Source organism: Oryctolagus cuniculus, chromosome 14 (assembly GCF_964237555.1).
Source record: "Oryctolagus cuniculus chromosome 14, mOryCun1.1, whole genome shotgun sequence".
Taxonomy (NCBI): domain Eukaryota; kingdom Metazoa; phylum Chordata; class Mammalia; order Lagomorpha; family Leporidae; genus Oryctolagus; species Oryctolagus cuniculus.
Window position 1 is genome coordinate 62,859,454 of NC_091445.1, and position 12,575 is coordinate 62,872,028.

A 12,575-nucleotide genomic window follows, 5' to 3' on the forward strand; every position below is an offset into this window, starting at 1 on the left:
ATATGGGATGCCTGCACTTCAGTCAGTGGCTTTACCTGCTATACCACAGCGCTGGCCCCGGGTTTGACTTTTAACTACCTTCTCATCCGATACCTACTGTTTCTCAGTCTCTAGTGTATAGTTTGGCACCATTCGGAATCAAAGCATATTTTTAGAATTTTTAAAAATGGATTTATTTATTTGAAAGGCAGAGCAATAGAGAAAGGGAGAGATAAAGAGAAATGTCTACCTCTGGTTCACTTTTCAGATGGCCACAGCAGCCAGCTCTGGGCAAGGCCAAAGCCAGCAGCTCTATCCATGTCTCCCACATGGATGGCAGGGCCCAAGTACTTGGACCATCCCTGATGCCTTCCCTGGCACATTAGCAAGGAGCTAGATTGGAAGCCAGGAATCAAACCTGCACTCTGAAATGGGATTTTGGTGTCAGAAGCAGTAGCTTAACCTGTTCTGCCACTACACTGGCCCCAAAGAATATTTTTAAAATGGAATGTATTTTTTTCTTTCAGGGACATTTTTGGACATATTATGGACTTTGTTTTTCAGAATATCGAAAATATGTTTAAAAATTCTTTGTTTTTTGCCTTTGTACATTAGAAGCAAATTCAGAGATGGAGTTAGAAGTTACACAGAAATGATCACATCCATGCAGATTTTTGTTTGTTTGTTTTTGACAGGCAGAGTTAGACAGTGAGACAGAGAGAGACAGAAAGGTAGGTCTTCCTTTTCCGTTGGTTCACCTCCCAAATGGCCGCCATGGCTGGTGTATTGCTGCCGGTGCACTGTGCGGGTCCGAAGCCAGGAGCCGGGAGCTTCTCCTGGTCTCCTATGCAGGTGTGGGGCCCAAGCACTTGGGCCATCCTCCACTGCCTTCCCGGGCCACAGTAGAGAGCTGGACTGGAAGAGGAGCAACTGGGACAGAATCCAGCGCCTCAACCGGGACTAGAACCCTGGGTGCCTGTGCCACAGGTGGAGGATTAGCCTAGTGAGCCATGGCGCCGGCCCCATGCATATTTTTATTTGGGTGTTGGGCCTCGGTAATCAGCCATGAAATCAGCGTGGATCCATTTAGTTCTCTGTTTAGTTCTTAACATCTGAGCTAGTTAACTCACTTAACTTAGCTTGGTTGCTAAGGATCAGCATTTCAGGTTATAGTTCTCAGTGATTTGAATGATTTTGCGTTAAAGAAGTCTGGGACTTCTCAACCACTATACTGGAAAACTTGTGCTTTACTCACAAGGGAGAAAATTTGGGACTGTAAATAGGTTCATATAAATTTATTCTATCTTCTCAGCTATTATTTATTGAACATCTGGTGTGTTAGGTACTCTTTTAGCCAGTGGGGCTACAGTAGTAGGCAAATTAGATGAGATATCTCTTTTCACTGAGTTTGTATTCTGGTAAAAGTATTTTTTTTTTTTTTTTTTTGACAGGCACAGTGGACAGTGAGAGAGAGAGACAGAGAGAAAGGTCTTCCTTTGCCATTGGTTCACCCTCCAATGGCCGGCGCACTGCGCTGATCCGAAGGCAGGAGCCAGGTGCTTCTCCTGGTCTCCCATAGGGTGCAGGGCCAAGGTACTTGGGCCATCCTCCACTGTCTTCCCGGGCCACAGCAGAGAGCTGGCCTGGAAGAGGAGCAACCGGGACAGAGTTTGGCACCCCAACCGGGACTAGAACCCAGGGTGCTGGCGTTGCAGGTGGAGGATTAGCCAAGTGAGCCGAGGCGCCAGCCTTAAAGTATTTTAAGCACAGCTAATCAAGTAAGATAATTTAGGGTGTGTGCAGTAACCAAGTGAGATAATTAAGGTAATGGTGACTAATGCAGTGAGTGTGAAAGTTTAAAAAAGGTGTTCCCTGAGGGCTCCTAGAGATGATATTTGAGGAAACCTGAATTGTAACAAAGAGACCATTAACAGTCTATGGGGAAGAGGGATGGTGGATAATGATCGGTCTCAGAAAGCCTGGCAGTGTTTGGTAGAGATCTTTTTTTTTTCTTTTTTTAAAGATTTATTTATTTATTTGAAAGGCAGAGTTACAGAGAGCCAGAGAGAGAGAGAGTTCTTCCATCCACTGGTTCACTTCCCAGTTGGCTGCAATGGCCGGAGCTGCGCCGATCCAAAGTCAGGAGTGCCCATATGGGATGCCGGCACTGCAGTTAGCTGCTTTACCCGTTGTGTCATGGTGCTGTTCCCTGATAGAGATCTTAAATGAGAGTATATTAGTCCTTGGATCGGAAAATGGTTGGAAATTGGTAAGACAAGACCTAGAGAGTAAGATATTTTTGGACTCCAGGAATGCTACATTTAATTTATTCAAATTTGAATTAGTAGTGAGAAATAATTTCTGAAATTATCTTGAAGGGCTGGCTTTGTGGTACAGTGGAGTGCCAGTTTGAATCCTGGTTGCTTGGCTTCCAATCCATCTCCCAACTAATGGTTCTGGGGAAGCAGTGGAACGTGGCCTGGGTGCTTGGGCTCCTGCCATCAACATGGGAGACTTGGAGTTCTGGGCTTCTGGCTTTTGGTCTGGCCCAGTCCTAGCCATTGCAGCCATTTGAGAAGTGTACCAGTGAATAAAGAAACTCTTTCTCTCTCTGTCTCACCCTCTCTCTTTACTGCTCAAAGAAATAAATCTGGGGGAAAAAAAGGAATTCATTGAAACATTTTGGGAGTAATATTAGTTTGTGTACGTAGCTGGCTTTGTTTACTCCTGTGGCAGTCTTTGGATTTAATTAATGTTAATGGAGGCATTGGTTATTTCAGTGGTTTTTATTGTTATGGAGATAGTATTTTAGAGTTTTTCTTCCACATTCTGGTTTTTTTTTTTTTTTTTTTTTTTTTTTTTTTTTTTTTTTTTTTTTTTGACAGGCAGAGTGGATAGTGAGAGAGAGAGAGACAGAGAGAAAGGTCTCCCTTTTGCCGTTGGTTCACCTTCCAATGGCCGATGCGGCTGGCGCGCTGCAGCCGGCACACCGCGCTGATCCGAAGGCAGGAGCCAGGTGCTTATCCTGGTCTCCCATGGGGTGCAGGACCCAAGCACTTGGGCCATCCTCCACTGCCTTCCTGGGGCACAGCAGAGAGCTGGCCTGGAAGAGGGGCAACCAGGAAAGAATCTGGCACCCCGACCGGGACTAGAACCCGGTGTGCTGGCGCCGCTAGGTGGAGGATTAGCCTACTGAGCCACGGCGCCGGCCCCCACATTCTGTTTTTCTCTCTCTTCTTTATAAATAATAATGAACTAGTCAGCCTCTAATGTGTGATTTAAAAATAAAAAATTGGAGCCGGTGCTGTGGCACATTGGGTTAAACCACTGCCTGCAGCACTGGTATCTCATAAATAAATCTTAAGAGTCAGCACTGTGTAGTAGAAGGTTAAGCCTCTGCCTGCAGCACTGGCATCCTATATGGGTGATGGTTTGAATCCTGGCTGCTCTACTTCCAATCCAGCTCCCTGCTATTGCACCTGGGAAAGCAGCAGCAGATGGCCAAGTGCTTGGGCACCTGCACCCGGGTGGGAGACCCAGACTCCTGGTTTTAACTTGGCCCAGTCCTGGCTGATGCGGCCAGTTGGGGTGTCAACCAGGAGCTGGAAGATCTCTCTCTCTGTCTCTCCATCTCTGTTTGTAACTCTGCCTTTCAAATCAATCAATCAATCAATCAGTCAATCTTTGGTGATCATTTTCAGCCTTTGTCTTTACTGTTGAGGAACTGTTTTTTTTTCTTCATGCTATTTGTTGAATTCTTTACTTAGAGTAGGGTTAATCTTAGGAGTATAAAGTGAACTGAAAGGTTTGCAGTAAAATGTAACCCCTCAAAAAAAAGTAAACTGAAAAATAGGTCTTTATAAAAATTAAAGAGTTGGAATAGGAGAGGGAGGAGGAAGAGGGTGGGAGCGTGGACAAGAGGAAGAATAGGATGGGAAGTATCATTGTGTTCCTGAATCTGTATGGAAGAATTACACGAAATTTGTATACATTAAATAAAATTTAAAAACATCTTAAAAAGGTTTATTTATTTGAAATGTAGAGTGACAGAGAGGGAGAAATGGGGTGGCTGCAGGGAGGGGGAGAGATAGATAGATAGATAGATAGATAGATATCATCTACCTGCTGGTTCACTCCCCAAATGGCTGTAACAGCCAGGTGTGGCCCAGGCCAATGCTAGGAGTGAGAAACTCCATCCTGGCCTCCCACAAGGGTTGTAGGGACCCACATCCATAATCTGTCATCTGCTTCCCAGGCATATCAGCTGGACGCAGAGCAGGTGGGACTAGGGCTGGTGCTCTGATGTGGGATAACCAGTTTGTAAGTGGTAACTTCATCTGCTGTGTCCCAACGCCTGCCCCTGTAATGTGTAAGTACTGCTATCTGTATCTTTGTCTATGTTTGAGTAAAATAGGTAAGTTTTAAAAACTATTTAACATAAAATAGTATTTGAGGTAAACATTTTATCCTTGAGATGTTTTAATCTTTGAAATACACAGTAATCTTTGAAAACATTAAAAACTCAGTTGTTAAAAGGAGAGGCAGGATTTCCTAAGAAATCAGTACTTTCTCCAGAGTGTTTTCCATTGCAGCAGAGGTAAAAGAGTTTGTTTCTATATTTTCAGGGACACAAGCAGCAGTGGAAGTGAAGAGAGTTCAGATTCTTCTGATGATGAGTTAATTGGTCCTCCTTTGCCTCCTAAAATGGTAGGGGAACCAGATCAGCTAATGGAGGCAGATATTCTGGGTCCTTTACCTCCACCTCTTAATGATGATGAAGAAGAAGATGATGATGATGATGATGATGAAGGAGAAGATGAAGAGGAAGTAAGTGTTTCAGTGGTAATTTAAGAGTTCTTTAAAGGGGTTGACTCTGTGGTGTGGCAGATAAAGCCACTGCCTGCAGAGCTGGCATCCCCTATGGGTGCTGGTTTTAGTCCTGGCTGTTCTACTGACGATCCAGCTCTCTGCTATGGCCTGGGAAAGCAGTAGAAAAATGGCTTCTTGGGCCCCTGCACCCATGAGGGAGAACTAGAAGAAGCTCCTGACTTCAGATTGATGCAGCTTCAGCCATTGTGGCTATCTGGGGAGTGAAGTCAGTGGATGGGAGACCTTTCTCTCTCTCTGTCTCTGCCTCTGCCTCTCTGGAACTCTGCCTTTCAAATAAATAAATAAATAAATATTTTTTAAAAGAGTTCTTTAGAGAAGTATCTTGAAAGCTGCCAAGAGATCACTGCCATGCTAAACCATATTTATGAGTGAAAACAAATTTAAAAAGTGAAAAACCAGCTGGTGCCATGGCTCACTAGGCTAATCCTCTACCTGCGGTGCCGGCACACCGGGTTCTAGTCCCGGTTGGGGCGCCGGTTCTGTCGCGGTTGCCCCTCTTCCAGTCCAGTTCTCTGCTGTGGCCAGGGAGTGCAGTGGAGGATGGCCCAAGTGCTTGGGCCCTGCACCTGCATGAGAGACTAGGAGGAAGCACCTGGCTCCTGGCTTCCGATAGACACAGCACGATGGCTGTAGCGGCCATTAGGAGGGTGAGCCAACGGAAGGAAGACCTTTCTCTGTCTCTCACTCTAACTCTGCCTGTCAAAAAAATAATAAAAAAAAAAGTGAAAAACCATATGGGTTTGCTGCTGATTTGGTTTTAGGGAAAAAGACAGTGAATCATTATGCAAATTTGCCATAAGGGGAAACCTGCTAATGGGTCTTACTGGGTGAGGGTAGGAGATAGAGTAGATGTGGTAGAGGAAGTGAGACCCAGGGGTGGGGAAGGCCAGCTATGTTGCGACAGTGCCATTTTGCAGGAAGAAAGAACGGTTGGCCTGTCTATATGGCAAACCTATCAACTCTAGAAACCCTATTCCATCCTCTCATGACTGTGGCCTGAGATTCCCAGCCCCTCCTCCCCCCATTAGGTGAAACCTAACACCCTTTCAGTTATTTAAGCATTCAGCATTTCTTGACTATGTATTGTCCAGACCATCTAAGCTCATAGCTGATTCAGTAACCAGTTTCGTGTTGTGTTATCACACTCACTACTTACACTGGCATAGTGAACATGTGGAGGAAGAACAGTATCTGTGTTTGAGAAGCATATACACTTGTACATTTTTTTTTTAGAAGTCTATTGCATTTTCACATTAGCATGGCAACCTTCACATGATGAGCTTTCTTTTCTTGTACATTTTTTTATACTCTGATTCTATAACATTCACTGTCTGTAACTCTGCCTCTCAAATAAATGAATAAAATTTTGGAAAAACAGAGTATTTATTTATTTGAAAGAGAGAGGGAGAGATCTTGCATCTGCTGCTTCACTCTTCAGTTGGCTGCAATGGCTGGGACTGAGACAGCCAAAGCCAGGAGTCAGGAGCTTCTTCTTGGCCTCCCACAAGATTGGCAGGACCCAGGTATTGGGACCCTGTTACGCTGCTTTCGCAGGCCATTAGCAGGATTGCAAGTGGAGCAGCTGGGACTTGAATTGGTATCCATATGGGGTGGTGGCATTGCAGGTGGTGGCTTAACCTGCTGTGCCACAATGTGAGCCCTGCGGTAGGGCGTTTCTATTGCCCATTTAGTTCCTTGTACTTCCTTCTAAAAAAAAATAAAAAGTCAAAACTCTTTTTAAACATCAGATTTTTTTTTTGTTTTAAGATAAGATTTATTTATTTGCTTGAGAGACAGAGTTTCAGACGTGGAGGGGGGAGGGAGGGAGAGAGAGAGAGAGAGAGGGAAGGAGGGAGGGAGGGAGAGAGAGGTCTTCCATCTGCTGGTTGACTCCCAAATGGCTGAAATAGCCAGAGCTGGGTCAAACCAAACGCAGGAGCCAGGAGCTTCCTCAGGGTTTCCCATGTGAGTACAGGGGTCTAAGCACTTTGGCCATCTTCTACTGCTTTCCCAGGCTGGCTCCCAACATTGTTTTTTTTTTTTTTTTTTTTTTTTGTTTAATTTTATTTTTGAAAATTTATTACTTACTTGAAAGAGAGACAAACAGAAATCTTCCTTCCATCTGCTAGCTTATTCCACAAATGTCTAACAGCTGGGGTGGGCTAAGTGAAGGCACAGTCTGGAACTCAATTCAGGTCTCTCATGTGGGTAACAGGGTACAAAGTACTTGTATAATCATCTGGTGTCTCCTAGGGTGCATTAGCAGGAAGGCTGGAATTGGAAGCAGAGCCAGGGTTTGAACCCAGGCACTCTAATATGCAGGCATCCCAAGTGGTGTCCTACCTTTTCTGCCAAGCACCTGCCCCTAAACATGATGGCCCTAGAATTAGAAGGAAAATTCCCAGAGTACCTGTTAGTAGATACATGATACACTATACTACCCAACTGTGATTAATTTTTATATGCATTTTACTTCAGTTACTGGTTGCTAATTGTATATAATGTTGCTGTAGAAGTCATTGGGTTGGAAGTTTTAATGTGCACCATAATTTCTTTTGATGACATACTTTACTTTTCCTTCATTCTATTTTATTCACCTGCATTAGTAATAAAATTGTTCTTGCAAATAGAATTTGAAAGTTTGTTATTTTTCATGGAATTATATAAGTAACAAAAATTTAGATTCAAGGGGTCATAGAAAGGTGAAAATTATTTTTTAACCATTCTTGTTGCTTGTTCATGATTCTAATTTTTTATGATTCTAATTCTTTAAAAAATTTGTTTCTTTAATTTATCTGAGAGGCAGAGAGCAAGAGTGAGAGAGAGAAAGAAAGCTCCCCAACTGCTAGTTCACTCCCCAAATGCCTACAACAATGTTGGGGATTGGTATCTCAATCCAGAGTCTCCTGTATGAGTAGCAGCAAGACCCAACTACTTGAGCCATCCCCTCCTGTCTCCCATGTTGCACGTTAGCAGGAAGCTAGAATTGAGAATGGAAACTCAAACCCAGGCACTCTAATGTGGGAGATGGGCATTCCAAACAGCTGATAGGCCAAGTATCTATTCCATATTTATATATACTCAATATATATATGTATATATATATTTTGTATGTATATATATTTATGTATATATATAGTTTTGAGTAAAGAGGATTGTAACTCATAAAGTAGAGACTTTGGGATTATTTAAGATTTTCATTATCCTTGCTATCCTGTTTCCCATTGCTACAGAAAATCAAAAGTTGTATTTTTATGACTGTAACTAAAGGCTAGATGTAACAGTGGCTTTTTAGTTGTGAGCACCTGTTTTTCATGAACTTTGTCTGACACTCTGGCTGGCACGTTCTACAGGAGAGAGTCCAAGTTTGGGCCACCACTGTGCTGCTCTGTCTTTTAGTCTGAGGTCTCTCATCCTCTTGGCCTTGATCTTTGCCAACCACCTGTATCAGTCAGTCTCCTTCCCTCAAATGTAGGGAAAATTTGAAGAATTAAAAGTGGAATAAAAATCTCTTTTAGTTCATAGGAGTTGATAGCAATGAGATGAATCATGTAAACAGTTAACCCTGGGATTGTCGGATACTAAACACTCAAAATTGCTCTTTTAATCTTTCTCATCATTATTACCAGTGTTTGAATAATGATCAATTTTAATTTGATTGAAGCTGACTGGGAAGAAAAGCTAAAAAAAAAAAATAGTGTGTAGAAGAATAGTGTGTAGAAGCTTAATGGTATTAACTTTAGTGGAGAATTAATGCTCTTTAAAACAGAGCAATTTAATTACACCTGCAAGATTTTGTCAGCAGAGGATGCTAGAGGCTCTTTTCCAAAATCCAGTGATTTGTTTCATAGCATTTCCAAACTGCTAATATGTGAAGGTCATCGTTCTTTAGAATGGGCACTAGGGGGCAATAGAAACATTTTGGCAAGAATCCATTTTTTCCACAACCCTCCCTTGTCCATAGTGAAAGGGAAAAAAAACTTTTATAAATAATGCCTTCTACAAATTGAAACAAGTGAGTTTGAGGTTCAGATTAATGTTGGGATAATTTTAAAACCTTTTGTTGTTTGACAGTGTTATGACAAATAACATTTAAAGTTTCTTTTCTTAAATCTTCTTGGATAAGATCCTTGTATAGGACAAGTTTTAATGGTATGAATATTAAGGACAGGCTCTTCATAATTTAAGATTTATATTTGTTAAGTCAAAAAAGGTTTGTTTCTCTGCTCATCAGAGTAACCCAAACTTTTAAAAATGCATGTCGGGTCTTGTTGCTTCTTGGCTCTAAATCCTCTGGTTTCTTCCTATCACAATGTTAAGAAATACAAGATCCTTGCCTTCCTGGCCTCTACGGTCCTGCATGACTTGGCTTCTGCAAGTCCCACCAACTTGATCCCCTTCTGCTCTCTTTCTCTGGCCTTGCTGACTTTTCTGCTTTTCTTTGAACAGCTGCTCTTGTTTCCAGTTGTTTACACTCTACTGGGATCATTGGTCAAACTTTAACTTCTCTGACCACCTTATCCAATAACCCCCCACCCATCACATTGCTTTTCCTGGTGGTGCTTTGTGGTACTTGGTACTGTCTGACCATGATCAACATAATTGGTTGATTGTCTTTCTCCTCACAAGAATGTAAGTTTCCTAGGATAGTCACATTGTCTCTTTTACTTCTGAATTCCCAGTGGCACTCAAGAAATATTTGTTGAATGAATGGCCATCCTTGGCTGTGGTCATGATTACTTGCTTCCCTCCAAACCTTTCATTGAATCAAAGCTAGCTTCTGCTTTCTCAGTTATCCTTTAGAAAGTCAGGAGCCTATACATTCACATTTCCAGGCTAATCTTGCCACAGTTCATTCTCAAAAAGATGCCTTCTTCATTTTTTTTTTTTGATTAATTAATTAATTTGAAAGAGTTACAGAGAGATTGAGGGGGAGGGGGACAAAATCTTCCACCTGTTGGTTTATTCCCCAGATGGCTGCAATGGCCTGGATTGGGCCGGGTTGAAGCCAGAAGCCAGGGATTTCATCCGGGTTTCCTATGTGGGTGCAGGGACCCAACCACTTGGGCCACCTTCCACTGCTTTTCCAGATGCATTAGCAGGGAGCTGGATCTGAAGGGGAGGAGCCAGGACTCAAACTGAAGGCTGCCTTCATTTTTCAGCTCCCATTGCCAGGTGGGCTTTTGTATCCATTCAGGGGTCCTTTTCTGCCTCTGCACAGTGATTTTTATTTTGTTCAATAAATTTTTTATGCATCTGCTATGTGAATGGACACTAATCTCAGTAATTAGAGTGTGGCGGAGAAGATGGCCTAGATTATGTGGATAATACCAAGCATATCTTAAGTACAAAGAAGATGAGGGTTACTTTTATTTGACTGTTTGTAACTTTCTCAGTTGCAGGTTGTTTGAACGTGTAAATATTCAGCATTATGCTTTGGTATACATCTGTCAATATCATGTAGAAGCAGTACAGTGAATTACAAATCTTGCAGATATAAAATTTCATTCAGATTATGGTAGCAATGTTACTGTCATCAGTACTTGTGTAAAGTTCTAGAAACTTTTTTTTTTTTGTATTTCACTTTCATTTCTCTTATTAGTCCAGGTGCTTATTGTAAGGTGCAGATTGGTGCCTCTTCACACAGGGAACCAAATATAAGAAAAAAGGGGTACAGAACAGAGAGGAGGCAGGGTACGAATTTGCAGCCAGACCAAATATATTCAGAGAAAATAAATCCGTAGAGGTGGGCGACCAACTGGCAGCATGCACACAGACTGAACGTGTGGCAGAGGGCTCAGACCCCAGGGACTGGACTTTTTTTTTTTTTTGACAGGCAGAGTGGACAGTGAGAGAGAGAGACAGAGAGAAAGGTCTTCCTTTTTTGCCATTGGTTCACCCTCCAATGGCCGCCGCGGCCGGCGCGCTGCGGCCGGCGCACCGCGCTGATCCGATGGCAGGAGCCAGGAGCCAGGTGCTTTTCCTGGTCTCCCATGGGGTGCAGGGCCCAAGCACCTGGGCCATCCTCCACTGCACTCCCTGGCCACAGCAGAGGGCTGGCCTGGAAGAGGGGCAACCGGCACAGAATCCGGCGCCCCGACCGGGACTAGAACCCGGTGTGCCGGCGCCGCTAGGCGGAGGATTAGCCTAGTGAGCCGCGGCGCCGGCTTGACTTTTTTTTTTTTTTATCTTTTAGGCTGGCTAGGGGTGGGTGTGGGGATAGGGGGCAGAGGTGAATTCCTCCATATAGGTCTTTCAGTTTTGGCCTGCCAGGCTTCCAAACCTGGGGAAGAATGCAGGGTTAGGGGGTGGCATGGGATATAAAGACAATAGAGTGTGAGACCAAATTGAAATTCAGGGACAAGGAATAAATTCTGATTTTGTCTGTCCTTTGGGCAATGAACTAGAATGGCTGAGTCTTATGTTCTTGTTGCATCACTTATGTCTTCCTACAGATGCCTCATCTCTTGCCTATTTCCCTCATGTTTCATTTTACTTAAGGCTTTTCATTTTTCCTAAACTTAATTCACTTTAATTTTTGTTTCCTCTTGTTTTTTTTCCTCTTTGATACTTTTAAAACTTATTGGGCTGTTTTGCTTATTTGGAAGGTAGAGAGAAAAAGAGACAGAGACAGAAGGAGATTGTCCGTTCACTAGTTCACTCTGCAGCTGGGTCTCCTTCATGGGTGACAGAGACCTAAGTACGTGGGCTGTTGTCTATAGCTTCCCCAGCACACTATCAAGAAGCTGAATTAGAAGTAAATGATATGGGATATGGGCATCCCAAGTGTTGACAAAACCCATAGCATTATAATGCCCACCTCTGCTTGTCTGTCTCTTTCTATTTATCTTTTTTTTTTTTTTTTTTTTTTTTTTTAAGATTTATTTATTTGAAAGACAGAGTTACGGAGAGAGGTAGAGACAGAGGGAGAGGTCTTCTCTCCATTGGCTCACTCCCCAGATGGCCACAACAGCTGGAGCTGCACCGATCTGAAGCGAGGAGCCAGGAGCTAGGAGCTTCCTCCGGGTCTCCCACGTGGGTGCAGGGGCCCAAGGACTTGGGCCATCTTCCACTGCTATCCCAGGCCATAACAGACAGCTGGATCAGAAGTGGAGCAGTTGGGACTCAAACTGGCACCTATATGGGATGCTGGCACTTCAGGCCAGGGCTTTATTCTGCTGCGCCACAGCGCTGGCCCCCTATCTTACTTTTAATTAGAGAGGCAGAGAGAGAGAGAGGGAGACAGGGGCAGAAAGAGCAAGTTCTCATGTACTGGGTCACTCCCTAAATATCCTACAACAGTCAGGGTTAGATCTCAATCCAGGTCTCCCCCATGGGCAACAGAGATTCAACTACTAAACTACCTAAGCCATCACCTCTGCCTTCCAGGGCCTGCATTAGTAGGAAGCTAGAATCAGGATTAGAGCTGGCTATGAAACTCAGGTACTTCATTGACATCTCAGCCTACATTTTTTTTTTTCTTTAAAGATTATTTATTTGAGAGGCAGAGTGAGAGAGAGAGAGAGAGAGAGAGAGAGAGAGAGAGAAAGAGAAAGAGAAATAAATGCCTTCCATCCTTTGGTTTACTTCCTAAATGGTTGCAATGGCTGGAGCTGAGCCAGTCCAAAGCCAGGAGCTTGGAACTTCTTCCAGGTCTTTCACGTGGGTGCAGGCACTAAAGCATTTGGGCCATCTCTAGCTGCTTT

At 43.4% G+C, this 12,575-nt stretch overlaps 1 protein-coding gene across 1 annotated transcript in view; it reads left to right on the forward strand.

Moving 5' to 3' along the window:
* Positions 1–12,575, forward strand: part of WDR70 (WD repeat domain 70) — a 313,385-nt gene that overhangs the window by 25,523 nt on the left and 275,287 nt on the right. Inside the window, exon 5 of the mRNA XM_002713983.5 lies at positions 4,605–4,806. Within this exon, the coding sequence (XP_002714029.2) occupies positions 4,605–4,806 (202 nt within the window). The remainder of the gene's footprint in view (positions 1–4,604; positions 4,807–12,575) is intronic.